We start from the raw sequence: 23,296 nt of genomic DNA on the forward strand, positions 1-23,296 counted from the left end.
ACTGAAAAGTGACAAACTACTTTCTAATGTGAAATTGTTTACATTAAATGTGCTCATCTGAAAGATTGTTTTTGTTCAAACATTTTCAGAGAGAGATTATGCTAATGAGATAAAATATATTTTTCACAAATCTTCACCAATAACTGCAACCAATGCTGTACGCATTTCTAAATAACCTAAAATCATGAAAACCTACGCTCTTCCTAATGTGGCTGTGGTGTTGAATCGTAAAATGCCTCTCAACACCTACCTTGTAATTCCCATGGAAAAGAACTAAGAAGTAGGTCCAAGACACTTAGGTCTCAAAACACAAATTCTGTGGTTAGTCACTTCTAGGAGGTTTGTAGCAAATCCCCCAAAGTGTCCCACTATGTCTTCCCATAGAAAAAGCTGCTAATACACAAGGCCACAACCCTTTAGTGAGGCAGTAAACCTCAAACATGCGTCAGTAATTCGTCACTGATCCTGCGAACCAGACTATTATATGCAGCATTCCTCCAAGAATAACTTTTGTGTGTTTGAGACGGAGTGCTGCATGTGCTGCAGTGTACAACCTTTCACAACTAATTTTTGAATAAAACAAGAACAAAAAAAGTACAAAACAAGTAAGATTGTGATGGTTTCTGGCTGTACATGCCATGAACTACAAACTCTGCAGTTCATTTTGCCATCTTGAGTTGCTGGATGCCAGAACCTGATATAGTTTCAGGATACATATGATAAGTAATCACTAAACACCAAAAACAAGTGCAAACCGGGCCTTACATTATGTGGCAGCGCACTTGACAACAGTAAAGGAACACACTTCTGTTGATCAATCACCTCTGACCAGCACAGTCATAACCTCAGTGAGACACTGAGAAACCACAGCTACATTAGAAAAGCTCCCACTTCCTGTTCTATGTAAAACGTAAGGTTAAAACTGTCTTCAGGAAGAACAACAGCTTAGAAAAAGTATCAGTAATATATCATATGTAATATGCCCTGCAATATAAAAAAAATACTCAGGCTTTTAAGAAAAACAAAATATTTAAATATGTGAAGTGAAAGGAAAGAAATATGCTTTTCTCCTTTTTAAGACTCAAAAGTGTGGGGTGCACTTGTATTTTGCCTATTTTTTCAGATACCGCTAAATAAAATTCAGAGCAACTAAATTTAGTATGTAGTAAATGGAGTCCACATATATGTCATTTAATCTCAGTACAAAGCAGTATTATGTAAGGAAATATTCAGAGATTCGCACATTTCACTGAGCGCTGTTCCATCCATTATCCAAAGATTGAAAGATTAATGCATAGCAACAAACTGACGAAGGCATGATCTTCCTCAAAAAGCGGCAGGCCATCGAAGGAGAAGAATGGTCAAAGAAAAACTATACTTACAAAGCACTATATGAGGAGGAAATGGTTAAAGGTTTCAACAAAATACTGACTTAGGGATTGTATTAGTAAAACATGTTCTTTATGTTTCTAATTCACATATATGTCTTATTTTGTGTTGGTCTACCAAATAAAATCCCAATCAAATATATTTGACTTTGAGGTTGAAACAACATGTGGAGAAGTTCAAAGAGCATCAATAGTTTTGCAGGAAATTATGACCATGTCGACCCTTATGTTTGCTCCAATTCCGCATCCTGCCATCTGGGAGTAAAAGTATCATGTAAGTTTGCATAAAAGATTGTCTGGTTCCCTGTGCTCCCACGTATTCAAAATCTGACCCTGTTCCATTCACAGGGTGTGCTAGTTGACCTTCATAAATGCAAACCCCCTTAGCTTTAACATTATCATCGGTGTTCCCTGCATTTCTGCCTGAAGGACACAGATAAGACAAAACTGTCACAGAGCCGAGATGTTTCCTCTGGAAAAAAAAAAAGCCCCCATCCTGATAGTACAGCGTTAAATGAAAAATAAAATCCACTTTCCCAGGAAATCGGCTTTGTACTGCTTTACAGTGGGATTGTTAGTCTAAGCTGAAAGACTTTAACAGAATCATAACACTTTGGATTTTATTTTTAGTGACTCATTAGCATGGCCGCATTGAGAAAATAAAGAGCTTGCATTTTCTCTCAACTGGTTTATAATATCTAGGTGGCAGCGTTAAAATTCTTCAGATTCCTGGCCATCAGAAGACTCTGAGTCACAATTCTGTATACATTTCAGGTGCTCTGACGTATGTACAGGGATCAAATATCAGCCAGTCATGTCTCATTTCACCATCATGCAACTTTAAGCAGTCAGAGATTTATGCTAAACAAATGTAAAAACCTAGAATTTGCATACTTCACACATTAATACTATTAAAAGCTGTTGCCTAAATATAATTAAATACCCTGCTGGCAAGATTTTTATCAACATAAGGTGCGGATTAAAGGAAAGGCACAGGGAAGCTTCCACAGGCACAGCCAGATAACAGGAGATTACTTGTTCTAGCAGTTGTTGTGGCAGGCTGCAACACACTCCCAATCACACCTAGGTAATGAATAACCAAAGAGTAAATCAAGATCCCTTGAGAAAAGCAGGACCAAGGTTGTGTAATGTTGATAAACTAGTAAATTACCCAAGCAGGAGTCTCTACAAATACTGATCAAATATCTTCTGCGCATACATTCTTTCAGGTCGTACATCTGGACAATGGTTTATAGCTTTAACCTTCAGGTTTGACATATTGGAGCAGTAAATTAGGAAAAAAGATTGCAAAGCAGAACTAGCAGTGACACAATGTGGGACGTCCGGGCGCAACTTAACCAAACTGATGCAATCTATATTTTCTCAAGATAGTGACTCACAGGATCTTTGAAGACTGAGTTTTAAGTAGCTGTTTGCATATTTGTTCCTTTTTGTGTTTAGTTTTCCAGGAAAACATTGTATATTCTGTGGTGGTTTGTTTACAGAACATAAATATACTGTTACTTAAAATACTAAACCTTCTACTGGAAAATTAGAGTATCTTTAGGACATTTATGATTTGTGATATCTTTTCTGTTGCCACATTAGGTCATGTTGACTGTCAGTGTAAACATTATTTATCCAGCTTGGCCACAATAAGATAATAAATAAAACAAACACGTGTAGCTGTGTTGTGGCTACACATATTTTGGCTGAAATGATGTTTTGGTTGCAGCTGGTGGACTAGAGATAAAGTGTCACTAAATGGGTCACTGGCAATGACCGCGGCCACTAAGTGGTCGATGTGTAAATATGATGCTGGCTGTATGAGTCACTTAACATACCTCTGGGAATATGTGACCGCATGGCCCTTAAGGCTTAAAGTTGACAAATAGGAGCTATTATCATAGGAGAATTGAAAATCCATATAAAATCATTGCACATGTTAGACGTAAGATCAATATAGAAACAACATAATATTTATATAGTCATTAGATTATAGGATTATAGGAGAAAGTTAAAAATATATTTTGAACACAACGGCAACAATCTGCATTCAATTTTCCATGCACGTTATATGTCACAAACAAACTCCCCAAACTTTCTTTTAAAACAACGTCAACATCTTCTCCACAGCACGTCGTAGAGTTCTGTGGCCAAATCGCATCATGCACATGTCATAAAACTCCCATCAGTTTAAAATCAAGAGTTGATTACGCCCATAAAGATTAACTCCAACCGGAGGACACGGTCTTACCCTGCTGTGACTCTGTCCGCCGCCACAGCCGTGACTCCGTAGTACTCTGACCAGGGGGACAGTGAGGGAGTTTCAGCTGCAACAACCAAAGACACCGCGCTTCTCTGTCAAGATGGTTCCCATCCCGCTGAGAACTCGCTTCGCTCACACCGCTATTTCCAGGAAATCGTGACGCAGTGGACGTCACTACCTAACTCAGGCGGTGAAATGGCGACGTCATGCTGAACTCCAGTGTACAGGCATGCAGTGCAGCTAGTCTTTAAACACTTGAGCTAGTCATTGCAGGAAGCTCAAGTTTTTTGATTAACAGCTTTCTTTTTGGCACATAGTTAAGCAAGCAGCTTGAGGAATTTTTTATTAATTTACTTATGACGGTGTTAACTTATTCTGTTTTCTTTGGCTGCTCTAAATTCTGGATGCTGCTCCCATCTTGCCAGAATTTTCTTGTAAAATAATTTTTAACCTCAGTGGTATTTTTCTGGTGAAATAATTGTTAATATTAATGCAAATAATAAAAACGATAAATATTGCAAACTGTCACCTGGGGATGCAACCTGTTCTTCACCATCGAAAGCAAAACAAACAAACAAAAACGGACAAAACAACACAAAGAAAAATTATAAAACTCCAAACTTTATTAATCATAAGAAAGCAGAAATCTTACAACATTAACTTTTTATTGTAAAATTAATACACCAAAATTATATTTGCCTGTTTATAGAGTGTAGAAATTTATGAAATACAAGAAAAGAGAGTCACTTTCTTCCACATAATGAGGCGAATGAGGACATTTCTATATTTATAGAAAATAAAATGATAAAATAATATACCCCTGCAGAAGTTTAAGAAAAGGGAGAAAAGGTTAGATCATAAAAATTTTTTGAATGTAAATAAACAACCATATTGGAATAAAACAATTGTGTTATTAATTCTTCAAGTACTTCAATGTCGCGTGTCTATACTTTTATTTTGAAGTGCTTCCTTTTATTCTGAAAGAGGTTTGTTCAGTTTGTTTTCTCCTTCTTGACGTTCATCAGTTGATCTGTTTTCTGTTTACTGTTGAGACCAGTTATTGATGATATAAGTAGTGATATTAGTCATGTGACATGAATAGGTGGATGTTAATGACCACTTCTGACAGCATTTCTTAGCTGTTTCTGTAATTTTTGAATGTCTGTTTTACTCTTAATAGTTGTGATTTAGTATTGAAACTATCTGTATACTTTTAACTGTTAGTCTTGATTTGGGCAGTTAGAGGTAGATTGACTATTCTGCATCATTCAAATTTAAACAGCACTTTACAAAGGAAATTTATATTATCACAATAGTAATTCGGAACTTTTATTTATTATTTCTGTGTTTTCAGAAACTGCTTCAATTTATTTGCAAAGTTGACACAATTCTTTAGTAAACCTATTTAAACACTTTCTGACCGAAGGCCTGAAGTGATCAGTTAAGAAAATACAGCAACAGAGGTCAAAATCCTCAACAAATGGTCCTTTGAGCCGGATTTATTGACTGCTACAGAATATTATCAGAGGAAAATACAGCAATCCACCCTCATACTGATGTATGAGAGCGACATGCAAGGCAGCACCGTATCACCCAAGCATCTAGAGGAGTACATCCTTGCCTACAACCCTCACAACTGACAGAATACCAGATTGACTTTAAATTCAACCCTCTCAGTTCTCCCCACTGTGGAGGGGAAGTGGAGGGAATCTTAAATTCAAAGCCACTAGGCTATGTGTCAGCTGATGTAGCCGATTTGGACCCCATCACTACAAACATCTTCTTGATGGGGCGGCAGGATGCCACTCTGCCTCAAGTGACCTATGCACCAGCAAGTATAGGGCGACATAGATGGCGACACTGTCAGGCACTAGTGGATCAGTTTTGGCTCCAAATTACAAAGAACTACTTGCCGAACCTCCAGACCCATCAAAAGTGGCAAACATCATTGAAGAACATCACTGTGGACACTGTCGTGCTAATCATTGACCCATCACTTCTGAGAGCTCAGTGGCCCTTCGGGAGAATTGCTAAGACTGTTACTTGCTCGACTCATCGAGCTTCCTGTACTTCAGCATGACATGAAAGAGACTTGAAGAATCTCTGAGTTTACACATTTACAAGTAAATGTGGGGGCGGCTGTTATTCAAGTACTTCAATGTCTCATGTCTATGCTTTTATTTTGAAGTGCTTCCTTATATTTTGAAGGTTTGTTCCATTTATTTTCTTCTTCTTGACGTTCATCAGTTAATCTGTTTTCCATTTACTGTTGAGACCGGTATCGCAGTCATCATGTGACATGAATAGGTGGATGTTAATTATCACTTTTCACAGCGTTTCTTAGCTGCTTTTTTGAATGCTTTGTTTTTGAATGTCTGTTGTACTCTTAATGGTTGTGGTGGTCAGTTCAGAAAGTCCAGCAACAGTCAAAATCCTCAACAATTTGCATGTGTAAATACTGAATATTATTACAAAAATTAAGCACCCTTTATGACAAAAGGAATGAAACAAACAAACAAAAATAAATGGCGACATTATGGTAAAATATAGCAATATTTCACCAGTGTAATTAACCATCATTTTCCTCGCGTAATATTCTTTTTTTTTTCTTTAGAATGTTTCCATCATTCTCCCTGAGCTCTATATTAAAATAAAGATAAATGACATTAAAAATTAGCCCAATTGGTCCAATTGGTGTAGCATGTATACTGTAACATACATGTTATATGCTGTATACTACAGCATACCACTGTACACTTGTACACTATATATAGCAATAAACTATACTTCGTTACTAGTGAGAAGCAAAAATAGGGTTAACTCAAAATAACACTGGGCTAAATTCTCAGAAGAGGAAACTAATGAGGTTGGTAGGAAAACACAAGCTGTGATGAAAGCTCTTGATTGGCCTCTCAGGGCATGCTTTTACTCTGAAAATATTGATACGCAGGTTCAACAGTCCATTAAATACACTGAGTGAACATCAGATAAGTGGGGTTTAACATTAATCGAAATGTACTGACAGGCTACAGTGGAAAAAAAAAAATCACTTTATCCCGCTGGATTTACAAAGACACAAATGGGCTAATTACACAACAGCTTGACAGGAGGTTGTTCAAACAGATATTGCGTTGAATTATTGTAAAATGGGAACTGTGATAGGTTAAAAAACATATGTAAATAGCCATGCATTTTGCGTCCTTTATGAAGCGAAGATCCAGGTAAACCTTAGGTAATCTGAGAGTAGACAGAAAAATGTCCTACAGCGACATCTAAAGGAGGGAATGTTAAACTGACCAAAGAGTTTTTACTGAATATAAACAGTGGAGGAAGTCCTATTGTGCAGCAAAATATGAGATAGGCATGTAGAAAGGCCCAGATACACACATTATTTGAATATGGAAATGTTTAGAGGTCTGGGAGACCATTTGTAAATTTGGACAAGAGGGTGAAAAATAGGCCTCAAACAGAAGAGGTTATAAGCAATGACAATTTGAAAATATCGCAAAAAAACAAGCAAATAGACATGAAAGTAAAAATGACAGCAACAAAGTTAAGTTTAAACATGTATAGTCATGCAAAAAACATAGCAGTTCCAAATATTTCATAGGATCTTTAGAGAACATTAATGAACAAACCAACCAACTCCAGAGAGGTTTAATGCAGAGTTGGGCTAAATAAGCCAAGCTTTGAACATCTTAGTGAACTCTGATCAATCTGCCATCTGAAAATGAAAAGACTATGCCAAAATGTAAATATATCGACAGGGTGGGCAACTAGACCATTAAAAGATAAACATGTAGAGTAACTCTAGGAACTTTGAATCCATCTATGTTAAGTATGAAAAGCCAACACTAGATAAAAGAAGTAACACCAGATTTCACCTTTCTAACAACAACAATGAAATCTTGACTTGTCTCCCTAAGCGATTGTATGTCTGTCAGTTCACAGCTTGAGACATTAGATCACATGTCATCTAGGGACATTCTTGTTTGTCAAGCAACAACAATCCAAACATTGAGTTGAATAGAGAGTATGGTAGTGACTCATGTGTAGTGATTGCCCTGTTTGTGACCCTAAAGGCCCTGTTAATGCAATTTTTCAGACTACAACTTAAAACCTTGTTACTTCTGATTATGTTAAGAAGAGAAGAAGCCGTTTGGATGAGACATCTTTTGAACTTCAAGAGAAGTTCAATTGCCTTCTACTTATCCAGATGAGATTATCATGTCTGACCTCAAATCAATGAGGTCAAGTCTGACCTCATTGAAACACATTGTTGTGTTTCAATGTGACTTTCCTTTAATAAAAGCTTACAATTCCTTCATCTTTATTTACAGAGTAAGTGCTGAATGAAAAACAGTTTAAACTATTATGAATGATAACCAGAATTTAAATTACAAATGCAGTAGATAGTACAGCGCTAAGAATAGGGCAGTTTTAGTGTAACAAAACATAACTCATTAGTGCTTCTACAGTTAAAAAAAACAGTTTACGGTATAATGAATACAGCAAGTTTACAGAATTTGCTGTATTATTTTTATTATTATCATTGGAGCTTTTTTACTCAGGTGTGACTACTTGTTGTGAGTCTATCGTGAAGCAGTGCCTGGATTCACAGGCAGGTGGCGCTCTTGGTCCGCATTCCCACAGCAGCAGTAAATCGTTATTTCTAAAGGGCTTTTTCTCTCTCTCCTTCCTCGTGGGTTGCAGACCGCTATTCTGGGATCCGGACAAGTGCGGCCTTATAAAAAGCAGCGTGAATGCAGCACAAAGAACATAGATTTCGAGGTGAAGGGAGCTGAATGGACCGCGGACACATTTGGATGTAGATTTGTGCCACACAAAGTCCACCGTAGTAAGTAAAACTGTGATAAACTTTTTGTTTTGCAACACACTACCGGCTTCTTTGGGAGACACCACGCTGTCGGTGAGATGAGATGAATAAATGCGTTGCGATCGTCTTTTTCTGCGCGCTTTTCTCGCTGCAGTTTATTATAGGACTGTTGAAACGAGCAGTACTGGGTTTGTTTTAGAGGATTTTAGTAACCTGCTGCACAGATGCTTTGGCAAAGTGCGCATCCTTTTGTACTTTTCTTGTGTAGGATTTCAATTTTTTTTTTTATTTTGTGATTTTTTTCCCCCCTTCTTAATCCTTTAAAAAGTATGCAGAAAATTGGTTTGAGCCCCAGCTTGTGTGGTAAATCCAGATATATTTTTAGTCATTCTGAGCATGCAAGAGGCTGGATGTGAGAAGCAAAACAAGTTGCCCATTTAAAAGTGGGGCCAGGATTCTGTGGTGGTTAGAACTAGAAATCCTGGCAGGATGGGGTAAAGGACACACTCATTCCTTCATTTTGATTAAGCTGTATGAAGGTAAGCCCTCTTCTGCTCCACTTACATCATAATAAAAAGCCTAATCCATGCCTTGCTGCAACAACCTGCTGGCAGTTTGAGCCTGAGATGATCTGCATCTACACGGAAGAACTAGAAACCCTATTTGGCACCAGTTTGGCAGCATCGAAGTCATGTCTGAAGCGGGGTTTCACGTGTTGCTCACCACACTGCTGTCTGGAGCTCTGATGGTGGCAGTTTTAGCTCTTCTTTGCTACTTCACCTGCAGACTGGCAGGATCGCTGCCTCTGGGTGGACCTGGACGCTTCTGAGGTCTTGTGCTGCTGCTGCAGACACAACTGGCAAAGTGCAACTGAGGAATGGTAAAGAAAACAACCTGGCATCAGTGTTTGGTGCTGTTTATTTCCAACATGCCTGTTTCTCATTAGACCTGCTAGAGTCTGGCCCTGTTCCCAATTTAGGTTAGGTTTTGGAAGGTGCTGACAAGATTTTCTGTCCGGGTGTTTTGAAGTTTTATTAGAGGCAGCCATAAAGCGGGGAGGTTTAGTATGGTACCTAACGTAGCAGAGACTGGTGAGAAATACAGTAATTACTCAGTAATCTAACCATTTAATGAAGAACTTGACTGTTAGTTACAAAGAGTTTGGCATTAAAGAGGATTGCGTGCAGCACAACAGGAACAGGAAGCTATAAACAGAATCAAGAGGTTTCTCATCGGACCTGGGTAAAATATTTGTGTCTTGAAATAATTCATATCTAGAATCTTTTATTTCATTTTCCTGGCATAGACGTGACCAGTCAGTCATTTGCTGTTAATCGGCTTTGTTATGGCCCTTAAACCTCTCAGTGCTCTGGAACTCAATCCCATTAAAATGACCTTGACTATAAGCACAATGAAGAAAGGAGGAGGGTGTGGATAATTATAGTTGAAAGGCTGGCCGGCCAGGACCCCATAAGGGCCCCTGTTGTGGCCATAACTGCGTGCAGAGAGGCCTCAAGCTCAACTTTAGCTGTTCTGTTATTTCTCCATACGACCTTTTGGGGCTTTTAGGATCTACTTTTTGATTGATTTTTTTTTTTTGTTCAGCTTTCATGACTAGAAAGCAGGTGGTAATATTCAACTTGAGGATGTTGCTTCTCCGTATTCCCTTAGAGTTAAAATGAAACTTTCACAAACTCTATTTTTATTTAACCTGTGTTTAACCAGGTTAGTAATTAAGAACAGATTCTTATTTACTTGTGTTATTTACACAAACCTGGGAGGTGGGAAGGGTAGGACACATAGGCAGATCAATCAGCATGCATTTACAATAAACAAACATTAACAACACTCTTGAGGTAATACAAAAAGGAGATACTTTGACATACAAGTATCTACTTTATATGTCCAACATAAAATATTTAAGCGGAAACAAGCAGGTTTCAGACAACACATTCATTGACATATTTAAAAAAAAAAATCTATTGATAAAAAGATCATCAGCTTTAAGCTTTTTCTAGTTTTTTGCTGCAACATAATGTAAAGAAAGTTCTTCGTATTTTGATTTAATTGAGCATGATGTGTTGGCTTGAGCGCGTGCTATAGGGAGTCATAGAAACTTGTAACAAACTGTAAAAACAAACCTAATAGACATTTAAGAACAAACACATATTGATAGATCCTCCTTTAGTTTTGAAAGAATAACTGATTACTGGCACTAATTATAAAACACATCGATTGATTTAAACTGTTTTAAGAAGCTTACTGTAAACCTGCTTTATTCAAACCAAAACCAGTTTTGATTTGTATTTGTGATCACTATCAATATTTGCATGTTTAGGGCATTTACCTGTTGATTTGAGGTGAAGTCAATGAACTTGAAGATATTTATTGTTTTGGTTGTTTCAGTAGCCTGCAGTGGTTCCTGAGCTATTTCTGAACATCCTGACAATTTCCCTTTAATTTGAGGTAGACAATTTCAAACAGATGGTTGGAAACCTGGAGACAATTTGCTGCTCCAATGGGACAGCGATTCCAATTACATTACCAAGCTAGTTTTAAAATGGACAATGTTTGTGATATTACCATAAGAACCCTCTTCCTACACCACAAAATTTTAGAGTAAAGTTTAAAGACAGATATTTGACAAGAAAATAACCAACTTAATTGAAAATTCTTCCAAGAAGAATGGACAGAATTGCTAAGATTTAATCAAACATTAATTGTTTGAAGCTCAGTAAATCAGACTAACACACATTTGTAATATATGTTTTTTTCTTACAGTTCTGTTTTTTTAAAAAGAAAAAATCCATTTTAAAATCTGTCTTATGCAATATTCTAAATCTGTGAACCAAATATTAATTAGCTGTGAACAAAAAGTATTAATATGAACTTCAAATTTTGCTTTATTGGCTATGTCTGTACACACAAACAAGAAATGTGACTTTGGGTTAAACTTTCCTGTGATTATACAGATATTAAAAATCTAATTAAACATAAATACATGCATGTTAATTGATCTCTAAATTGTCCATAGAGAGTGTGTGTGCATGCTTGTTTGCTCTGTGTTGTTGCCCTGTGAAGAACTGGTGATGTGTACAGGGTGTATCACCCAATGACAGCCTTACTGGAATCACATAAGAATAAGAAGATATAAGCAACACATGAATGGATGGATAAAATGTTTGAAATGCATCTCTCTGTGTGTAAGGCATCACAGATGCCTTACACACAGGCATCTGTGATGCCTGTGTGTAAGGTTTGAGCCTGTATTTGTCATTTCGAAAAAGTACAGAGAAAATAATCCAAGATAAATTAAAACATCTGCAATAAATTGTTGTTTTTTCAAAATCATTGAAATTGTGTACTATATGTTCTATGATTTGTGAGATTTTACTTATTCTGCATATGGAAAAGATCAGCTCAGTATTTTAGTAGAAAATAAGTGTATTCAAACTTCTGACCTAAACTGTATTAATTTTATCGATGTGACTGCATTCAAAGAATCGTCTCTAAGGAAATAATGAGTGTTGTTTGCAAAAAACGGCTTGATGTCTCAAAGCTCCGAAGCTTGTTGTCAAAACTAACCATTACAACATAAACATACCAATTTCACTCCACTTCCACTAAATCTAAAATCACCCACATAGAGTGAATTATATCCTACTTGCCGATTTGAGCAGTGTTATTTGCTTGATACAGGTGTCTTTAGTCAAATCATCTTGGAGTAAATAAATATTAACCCAGTGTGTCAGAGTCGGTTATACAAAAGTGACACATATTTAATTACTAGCCCTCTGATCTTATTCTTTTGCAGCTGTGACATCGCTGCAGACAGCCTTCCACAGCTTCCCAAAGCGGCATCTTATGGCTGTCTAGAGTTACGCATCAGCCGCACTCAGACCACAACATGAAGACGTCAGGCCTGCTCATCGCTTGCTGCTGCTTTCTGATCTCTGGATGCATGGGGATGCCACAGTTCCCTGGTGAGTAACTCTGCAACCGAACAGTAGAAAGAAAAGCTGTTTGTAGTTGAATAGATATCATTGCTGGAGGTCATATTCTCAGGACTGGAGGCGTACGTTTTAACCTTTTCAAGGAAGTTGATTTTTGCTCACGTGGACATCCTGTTCAGAACACTGGATATTTCACCCGCTGAAGCCAGTATGCTGGCGCCACACTACATAACAGGAATTCATTGTGTTAATGCTATTACAAACACTGGGCATCCTGTTGTCCAGAGGTTTGGGTGTTTTAGGGTAACAGCTGTCACTGTGTTTCATGACAGAAAAATCCAAAGAGTCCAATTTTAGAATTTGTTATTCCGTTTTGAGCTTCAAAACGGAAGCTCAGAACACTATGACACTAACCAAGTCATAGTGTAACCAACTATGACTTGGTTACACTCAAACCTGAACTTCCTGAACTCTGGTTGCGATTAAAAAAAGCAACAAGTTTATCAACATCAGAATCAGGTGAATATTTCACAATTTGTAGCTGGGTTTCTCTAAGACTATCTTACCTGTTGATGCAAAGGCGGATCATTATGTACTTAGAAATTGGTGAACTGTTACTGACTGAATTCAAGACTTTTTCAACTAAGAAAAGCAGTTCAGGTTTTTGAAAAGTGAATTTGACGTCTACCACCTGTAGTAATTTACATATATGTCAGTTCTGCTGCATTACATTCATTCTTGAAATGTCATGTTTCATCTGAACAAATGTTTTGTATTTGGGTTTCTATCATATTAGATTAAGACTCTATTAATTATTTTTAACGGTTAAAGTAAATATGAGGCCATATGACATGTGGTCGTTCCAGACTAAATTTGCCAGGGGGCCAGGGTGAGGCCAATGTCTTTTTTGTGGGCATAAAACAACAGAATGAAAGAAAGCAGTAGTGCAAAATATTATAATTTAATAGATAAAATGAGCCACAGAGACTGTGATGACAAAATAGGAACTTTGGCTTATTTACTGGGAAGAATGAACTGATAACAGAATTTTCAGAGGAGGTGTTTTTCTTCTCCTCATCCGAGTCTCGGTGGAAACTCTTTTGAGTTTTCGTGGAAACTCAAAGGAGGGTTTGATTTATGGACAGAAGTACCTGAAGCACCAAAAGTACCAGTAACCACAAATGGGAAAAACTGAGAGAAACTTCCTACAGGAGGGAGGTGGATGAGAGGTGCTGTGTAGGTGACTGAAAAAGATATTAAAGAGAATTGCATGGGTTAAGTTTAACTTTTTCTTCCTTCTCTGCTTCTCTTTCTAGTCTTATCTCTGAGAATAAATGATTTTTGCTATTGCTCTGCGCATTTCTCTGATTGACTCTGTGTTTCAAATATCAAAATAATATTTTATTACAAGATAGAGTCACTGGCATCTCTGAAGCTTCACATTGCAGACCCCTAAAGAGGTCTGGGGAAGCTAAAAATGCAACCCTATAATTGTTAACTCACTGTTAAAGTAAAATTGTAAAAGTGTAAAAAAAAAAAATTGTTCCAATTACTTATGGTTTCTGTGCCAGAATACTACAGGATCCATAGCAGCAGCCAGTGCCACTTCTACAGGGACATTGGCCCCTGTTGTCCCTTGTCTAGAACTGCCCATGCATGTGACTTTTCAGGGGCATGCACACTTACAGTTTCACAAAATCTTATCTGTTATTTTTGTGACTTTTTTTATATTAATCTAACCAGAGTTCTTCACTTAATTACCCAGAACAAGAGAAAAATCCCAAGTTCTGGAACGACTGGGCTCAGCAGACCTTGAAGGATTCATTGGAACAAGACTTCAGTAATAAGAAAGCAAAGAATCTTATCCTCTTCCTCGGAGATGGTAAGCCAAAGTTGAATGAAATTTGAAATTGATGGATCTGAATTATAGAAAGATAACTACCAAGCTTCCAGGGTTTTGGGTGGGTTTTTTTTCTGCGTCTCTAAAGACTCAAAAATGCTCAAATGTTTTTAATAATTGGTGGAAAGATTGAAGGATTCAGGTTTGAAGGATGAGGAAGATGTTTTCTACCGGGGTGAAGTGAATCAATAGCAGTGAACAAAGCTGCTGAGCTCCCATCAAACCGCTGGGCTTCTGTTTATGTAGGGATACTCTCTGGTTCTACAACAACATTCATCCTTCACTGGGCCTCTGATGTCTCTCACCCCTGCATTCACAGCATGGCATGCTTGCCTATTGCTGCATCCATAATCACATTAGCCCAGTCTTAGAATACCATAGAAAATGTGCAGACTTGTTTAACTGGATGTTTGCTTTACACATGTCAGCTGATAACAATCTGCTGTTCGTGTTGACACTTAATTGAAAATTTCTTTGTAGAAACTAGAGTCAAACTAGAGTTTACAGCTACACTTTAGAAAATATGCATTTGCTTTCCATCGTCATCATTTAAACTGCTTTTACACAGTTTATTTTAAGTATTCAGGTTAAAAAAAATGAACAAAGTCCTGAAAATGCCTACTTCTTCTAAGCTTAAACACATAATATGTAAATTATATATTGTTGGGATTTTGCCTGTTTTCTTTGTTAAAGATCTGAACAGTCTCCTGCAGACTTCACAGTCTCCCATTCTTTTGCAATCACTAGAGGCAATCTGAATCAAAGAAAATATTTTACCTGACAGCAGTCAAGATGCTCTAAAATGTCAGTAAAAACAAGATGATGTGTTGCTAACTAAGAATGATGAAACAGGGAGTGAAAAGTATGAATGTTTAGGAATCTGTGATCAGACTCTCTCTGTTCCTTATGGAGAAATCAATCCTAAAAGTCAACCTTCTTTTGGTGTTCAGGAATGGGCGTCCCCACGGTGACGGCAGCTCGGATACTGAAGGGTCAGCTGAGTGGACAAAATGGCGAAGAGACGCAGCTGGAGATGGACAAGTTCCCTTTTGTTTCTTTGGCCAAGGTCAGATTATCATGTAATATTGAACAGTCAGAGTCAAAACATACCAGGCATTATCCCTAGAAAAGGTTTGGTATGTGTATATTTAGTTAATAACGGCAAAATATCCTGCAACCTTTCATAAAAAGACAAATTCCAGAACTTTAAACTTAAGAAAACCCTTATCTTAAAGCTATTTAGAATGCATTAAAAACTCAAATCAGAATGCTACATGCATTGACAGTTTGGCTTTGTGTAATTCTTTTTTTTTTTTTTATCAGCTTTTTCCAAACTTCCATTTACATAACAAAACATAAAATACATGAAAAAAATGACGGGTTGTGTAAAGATATCACATGTAAATAATTCAAATAACTAGACAAGTAATATAGGGGATTCCATTTCAAAGCATTAAAGTTGAAAATAAATATGTTGTAATGAAGTGCAATGATAGGAAGCACTATAACCATATCTGATGATAGCATTGACCATAACATCTGCTGTACACAAACAGAATTAATCTTCTTCATCTACTGCATGTTTCATAATTGATGACTGCATGATATTTTAGGGTATAAACCACTTTGAACTGCCTTGTTGCTGAACTCATAAACTTGTCTTGACTAGACTGTTAGTGCGATAACTTCAGCCTGCCAGAAGCTAACACTGTGGTAACCCTGATGAACGATAATCTTGAAAACCATTCAATTATTACGTCCCCACAGGGAATTGACAATAAGAAAATATGTCTTTGGATAAGCATTTTAGAAAAACCCGTGTGAAAATTGAGATCTGTGATTTGTAAGGAAAATGACATGCTGTAACTTGCAAGATAGCTAATGTGAAACATGTTTACAAATTGTGAAACATGCAGCTGCAGAGTTTAAGAACTCTTAGAATTAACTTTTTATATATTTGGCAACACAAACATGATTTGATTAAATGTGCATTATTATGTGAAACATCTACCCTCTGTCTGAAGCTAATGTACTTTGTCTTTGCAATGATGCAACTACATGGAAACTATGACACATTTCACTCTGCACATTTATATGAAACTACATTCTGTTATTCTATGTGATTAGAACAAAAAAAATAAAAAATACAACTAAAGTATTGACTTGTGTTTTTTTTTACAGACATACAACACTAATGCTCAGGTTCCAGACAGTGCGGGCACAGCCACAGCTTATCTCTGCGGGGTTAAGGCTAATGAGGGCACTGTTGGTGTGAGTGCAGCAGCTGTTCGCTCCCAGTGTAACACCACAAAGGGCAACGAGGTCACCTCCATCCTCAGATGGGCGAAGGATGCAAGTGAGGAGGCTTTAAATGTATTATGACACTGGCATTCTTTTGTTTTACCGTTTTTATGTTGTTGAAATAAGAATGAATCGTTGCTGTATGTATTGTGAGCTGAATACTCACTTCAGTGACCTAACTGCTTCAGGCCCTGACATCAAAATCTTTGAAGAAAAACTCTGTGGTCATTTTTCAGCTGATGCATTTTCATATTCAGCATTTGAACTTTTGAACTAGATGAGTGAAATCCATTTGTCTGAAAGAACTGTTTTATGGCCTGCTAATTTAGAAAAAGATGTCAAACTTTTGGTTTGTCATTCCTCACCTTTATGTACCTATATTAAAAGTATAAATGACATAGTGCTTTATTAAAACACTCAAAGATATTTTACAGAGTCACCTAGCACCCCCAGCAAAGCCCAGCCTGTTAACTAGCAACCCTAGATGAGTTCTAGCATGTTTGGCCAGCTGATTTTGCCACTGTATTTGCTGTACAATGGCTGCTGGAAATAACAGCAGCCATTGATTTTGTTGGAAAAAATGTGATGACCATGTTTTGTGATGCCCTTAGACCCATCCTAAACTGTTCAAGGAAGAATGATAAATCACCTTTACATATAATGTGGCTTTATACGTCCTCAACTGTATTAAAACCTTTTTCACTTCATTTATCCTAGTCTGAATCACAACATATTGCAAATTATTAGGTTCAAAGAGATAAAACTGAATTATAAAATAATGCTGTCACCAGTGTCACTGTTCTTCATTCAAAAATGAAACCCTGATTCAGACAGCTCTCTCTCTCTGTGTCAAAACTGCAGAAAAGTCAGTTGGAATCGTGACAACGACACGCGTGAACCACGCGACGCCGAGTGCCGCCTACGCCCACTGTGTGGACAGAGACTGGTACTCAGACAGCGAGATGCCAGATGAAGCACTGCAGTCCGGCTGTAAGGATATCGCCAGGCAGCTGTTTGAAAACATTCCCTACATTAATGTGAGTCAGAGTTCCAGCAACGACTTTTAATACTTATGAAATACCATGTTTAATTGCAATGCAAACAGTTCTTGTAATAATGTCAAAATGCTTTGCTTTGTATTCTTATAAAAAGTATTTTTATTTGAATTTTTAGCCTGACTAGTTGTGTTTCAAATACCAAAAAAAAATAAAAGAAAGACTTTTAAATCTAGTTTTCCATTTTTTAGGTGATTATGGGTGGAGGAAGGAAATTTATGTACCCCAAAAACATGTCGGATGTCGAATATCCAGATATGACAAAGCATAGCGGCACACGGAAGGACAAAAGAAACCTGGTGGAGGAATGGAAAAACAAAATGAAGGATGAAGTAATTTTTTTACTTGTTCTGGTCTTGTTTTCTCACTTCCCCAATCACATTTTCATATTTTCATGTATAAAATGACTGCAATGTTAAAAGTATTTTTAATTTCAATCTTTGAACAGAAGGCCCATTATGTATGGAACAAGGAGCAGCTCAAATCCCTGAATCCAAAAAATGTGGATTACCTGCTGGGTAGGTTTCACTTTCATTATGAGACAGTCATTGAAGTGCAAATGACGAGATATTACTCTTTGCATTCGCTGTATGTGTAATAACTTGCTTCTCTTTGTCTGCTGCGGCCATTTCTTCAGGTCTTTTTGACCCTTCAGATATGCCTTATGACTTGGACAGGAACATTGATACTGATCCTTCACTGACAGAAATGGTGGAGGTAGCCATCAAGATCCTACAGAATAACCCCAATGGGTTTTACCTCCTTGTAGAGGGTATGCACTTGACACTTGACTGTTTGGTCTGTCAGTTAGTTGATAAGAGACTTTTTTGGAGGATCACTTAATCTTTCTCTCTGTGAAATTTCAGCACTTTTTCCCTTGTAGGAAGTATTTATTTATTTTTTGAAAAATAAATAAACCTGATAAAGAGATAGCCAAACTTTAAAAACGTAGGCTGCTGAAGATGCATTGCGGTCCAGAAGGCAAGCAAAACTGCCAAATTGCTTCCTGCAATTAGGAAAGGAAGGAAGAGTACAATTAGCAATACGTTAGAATGAGAGAGTGGTAAGGAGGTGCTTTACAGTAAGCCGTTTTCATAGCATTTTTGTGTTTAAAAAAAAGTTCAATTAAAAATGTTTGTTACATACCAGCATTTACTCTAGAGGTCTGGTTTTGTTTTCAGTTTGCTCTAAGCACATACACACTAGTGGTGGGACTCGGTTAACATCTTAATAGAATTAATTGCAATTTGTTGCATTCTTAAAAACAATACATTGCTAAAACAAGTAGCATTCTCAATTCAAAGGCCATTAGCAGCAAAAATCCCTTTGATTGATTAAAATAATCCTTCAAAGGGAATGGGGAATTAAGAAGGAACTCTCAGAGTACTACAATCCAATGTAACATTTGATTTAATGACCTGCAACCTGCTTTCCTAGTAAAATGTAAATCTATTTGACAGGAGGACGCATTGACCACGGACACCATGAGGGCAAGGCCAAGCAGGCCTTGTATGAAGCTGTTGAAATGGACAGAGCCATCGGGCTTGCAGGTCGCCTGACCAGCATTCATGATACCCTGAGTGTCGTTACTGCAGACCATTCTCACGTTTTCAGCTTTGGAGGCTACACACACAGAGGAAACACAATATTTGGTATGTAATGGAAAACTGAATACATAAAGTGTAGCTGTGAGGTTCTATTTTCTTTGTAATGGTGGTCAAGCTTTGTCTTATCCGTAATGCTGTCTCTCCACAGGTCTGGCCCCCAAGACAAGTGATGTCGACCACAAGTCTTATACCTCCATTTTGTATGGAAATGGACCTGGTTACAAACTTGTCAAAGGTGAAAGAGAGAATGCTTCTGTTACTAAATATGGTAAGTAGAATTTTTGGTTTCGCTCAAGTTTGGGATGTATTTACATCAGCTACATTACAAATCAAACCAAACGATGATAAACCTGTATATCCCAGCTTTACACTGAAGAGACAGTTACGTTTGTTGAGCTTGCAGTTGAGTGACAGTAATTGCAGAATTCTGTTTGATTATTTTTCTTCAAAGAAAGTAATTTGAACATGTCTGAACAAACTAAACTATTCTGATTTTGGACTGCAAGGTTTTAAGCAGGAAAAGGCATTCATTCATGGATCCTCACACAGTAGGAGCAAAACATTTGTTTACAGCAGCTATGGTGAAGAAATCAGACTAATGAACTGCTTGAAACATTTGTTTCTTTTTTACCTTTAACATCTGTGCTTTAATATATTTTTCTTTTATGCAACACTTGTATGCCTATGGATTATTTTAAATAAACTCCTCAGGCTTGCCTATTGCAGACTGCAAATGTCCAAATCTTACCCATCAGGGATGGTATCAGAAATGTTGTGAATCAGATTAACCTGAAATGAGCTGTTCATTTGCATCCTTTGACCGTTCTTTAAATACATCCATAGTTTGGAGAGAGGTTACAAAAGATCTAAAGAGGACAAAAAAATCCAAAGCATATGCTGTACACAATGACATAGTTAAGTCAGTCACTGATAATTGGAGAAAATGTAGCATTATAGGGATGTTTCAAAGACTGAACTTTTCTTCAAAACTGAGAAAAAGTAGAAACTGAAAGAGATGCAGGAATTCTGACAACTACTTTTTTCTCCACTAAGAAGTAGCACTGAAAGACAGAAGCACCCAAAGAACATGGAGCCAAAGAAAAAAATGCTTTTAGAACAAAACTGTTCTGAAAACATTTTGTGAGAACGTGCTATGACACAGTGAAACCAAACCTGAACCTTTGGGCCATCATGCCAAATGGCATGTTTGGCCCAAAACCAAAAGAACACAAGACACCAAAATAACACCATATAAAGAGTTAAATGTAGTGGTGGCAGCATCAGGCTCTGGAGTTAATATTATTCAGATGGATGTCTTTGTAGCAGATTAACTAAAATCTATGTTATTTGCGAGGAGAAATATTTAATTATAGATGATGACTACACTGTTAACATCACAAAAAGTTGACATTTTATCAGCACTTTCTGCACTTTTGATTGCCACTGTATTATTACACATAATACAGTACTTCACCTTCTCATTGTGTATCTGTCTTGCAGAAGAAAAGAACTACCAGGCCCAGGCAGCTGTGCCTCTGAGCATGGAGACTCATGGAGGAGAAGACGTGGCTGTCTTTGCCAAGGGTCCCATGGCTCACCTGCTGCATGGGGTCCAAGAGCAGAACTACATCCCCCATGTGATGGCGTATGCGGCTTGTATCGGCCAGAACAAGAATCACTGCATGTTGAGGGACGGCGCAGTGGGCTTGACGCCAATGTTCTCCAGCATTGCAACCGTTCTCACAGTCACTCGGCTCCTGTGCTGACCCTCCTCAGACACTTTGTCCTGTTAATATCGTTCTTAATCAGTTTCACATTTAAGATTTTAGCCTTTGTGTTTTTCATTTTGCAATGTCTTATGTAATATTTTTGTAATGCGACTGTTTTTACATAATTAACCAGCAAAATCACAAACTATTGTCCAGCGATTTAAAAAAGCGCCTGCCCCCAGTATTTTGTGATTTTTCAAATAATTATTTCTTTTTAACCAATACAGTGTGCAGCAACACTGGTACAGTGTCTTCAGTTCAGTGAAGAAGGCATGTAGATGAGAAAGATTGCTGAACCACATAGTCTTAGGAAGTAGTGGGAGGGATTTGAGGGATTTGTCAGCCCACTTTCAGGAAAAGAAAACAAGTGAAGTCACAGGGAAAAATGCCACCCTATTTATCACCTTCGTGCCACACAACAAGAAAAAATACATACATTCTATTGAAAATCTTAAAGGGGATGTATAATGCAAAATTCATATTTTGCACATTTTTGTACTTCCATTTGGGTAAGTGGGTAAGATATGGCAATAAGAAGAGATGGAATGGTAACGGACATGTGCAAAACAGGTAAAAGTTTGCACAAAGGACAAATAAACCAAGACCAAAAAAACAAAGCGTCACCTGCTACCTGACAACTCTTTTCCATAGAGACCCATAGAGACCAAATGGGTCTCTATGGAAGAGTTGTCATGTAGCAGGTGACGCTTTGTTTTTTTGGTCCTGGTTTATTTGTCCTTTGTGCAAGCTTTTACCAAATGGGTCTCAATGGAAAAGAGTTGTCAGGTAGCAGGTGACGCTTTGTTTTTTTGGTCCTGGTTTATTTGCCCTTTGTACAAACTTTTACCTGTTTTGCACATGTCCGTTACCATTTCATCTCTTCTTATTGTCATATCTTACCCATGTACTTAAACTAATTTTTCTTTGTAGTTAAGTATTTTAATGAATTATGACGATACATATTTAAAATTGCTTACATTTCATGTATAATTTAATTTATACATGAAATGCTTCCAAACACAGCACAAGGAAACCATTTTCTGGCAATAAGTTAATGTTTTTTTGGTGTTTGTAAAATGAGCCATTTCAAAAATCTCCAGAATGTAACGTCACAAACCACCTGGCTCTGCTCCTCACCTAGAAACCCCAGCAAAGCCCAGCTCGTCACCTTGCAACCCATGAGATTTTGTGAAAAAAAAAATTACCAAACACGTTTTGAACAGTCATACCTGTCCTATCCTGCTCAAGGAAGTATATCACCTTCAAAAAAGCTTTTATTTCTATTAATTCTAATTATTTCACACTTAGCAGTTACTTAAAACTCAACAAGTTTATAAAAAAAACAAAAAAAAACTTTTATTACAGAAATGTGGGTGTGATAAAAAGTATGTTTATTATCTGCTTATATGTTGTTTCTTTTTAAAGTTACTTTTAATCTTAACTGAGCTTCATGGGCTTCATTTTGAAATTTACTGAATTTGACTGTATGAATTATTCTGTTCAACCAGTTATGCAAAAAAAAAAAAAAAATCCTAAAGCAATGTTGGGAAGAGCTCACAATAACATCAGAAACAGCACTGCAGCTTCAGTTTTGGACTCTCTGTAAGGGGTATAGAGCTAGTTCAGCCATGTATAAAAATGTCAGGTTTGCATTAGAAACCTTCAGGGCTGAATGTCTGAACTTGTTTTATATTTTATGACAGAATGAATAGAAACTACCTCGCATTCTTCCACGTAATTCCCACAGGTTCTTACTCACTGGAACATTTTGTTTTCAGGAGACAACTTTTTCGTGTCTGAACATGATAGAATCACTTTGTTAGACTGACTACCAGGATATATATTTTTTCAAGCTGGACACTTTCCATTCTCATGAACACAACAAGATCACTCACTCATTATTTTCTTCAATCAGACTCTGTACCATGTAACCAATAAATTTTGATTTTCGATAAAGTATTTGGCTTTGATCTATTTATGAGTATGTAAATGTTTGTTTTTTGACATAGTTTTAGAACTTCAACAATAAAATCAATATGCCTGACACAACACCTCAGCTTAAAAACATTTTTTTTTTACTTCAGCTAAAACATGAGGAGTTTCTTCATATGGTTGGTGACTCATCTCACTTCATTAGCACATGAAATTTGTCATTTCCCACTAGCTCTCCTTGTCTTCTTCATTCTGTGTATCAGGAAGAATATCAAAGAACCTAAG

General features: G+C 37.1%; 1 protein-coding gene across 2 annotated transcripts; it reads left to right on the forward strand.

Annotated features, from left to right (window-relative positions):
* Positions 1-4,585: 4,585 nt before the first annotated feature.
* On the forward strand, positions 4,586-23,038 carry alpl (alkaline phosphatase, biomineralization associated). 2 transcript variants are annotated; one of them, XM_081606918.1, is made up of 13 exons: positions 4,586-4,643; positions 8,371-8,515; positions 12,309-12,477; positions 14,213-14,329; positions 15,298-15,413; positions 16,529-16,703; positions 17,510-17,685; positions 17,895-18,035; positions 18,152-18,221; positions 18,341-18,475; positions 19,164-19,355; positions 19,459-19,578; positions 20,811-23,038. In XM_081606918.1, the coding sequence occupies exons 3-13, from the start codon at positions 12,402-12,404 to the stop codon at positions 21,074-21,076; spliced, it is 1,584 nt and encodes a 527-aa protein (XP_081463044.1). In that variant the 5' UTR covers positions 4,586-4,643; positions 8,371-8,515; positions 12,309-12,401; the 3' UTR covers positions 21,077-23,038. The 2 variants fall into 2 exon arrangements, with proteins under 2 accessions (XP_081463044.1, XP_008407326.2); XM_008409104.3 differs by lacking the exons at positions 4,586-4,643; positions 8,371-8,515 and adding an exon at positions 9,105-9,374.
* Positions 23,039-23,296: the final 258 nt, after the last annotated feature.

Source organism: Poecilia reticulata, chromosome 5 (assembly GCF_904066995.2).
Source record: "Poecilia reticulata chromosome 5, P_reticulata-male-v2, whole genome shotgun sequence".
NCBI classification, from domain to species: domain Eukaryota; kingdom Metazoa; phylum Chordata; class Actinopteri; order Cyprinodontiformes; family Poeciliidae; genus Poecilia; species Poecilia reticulata.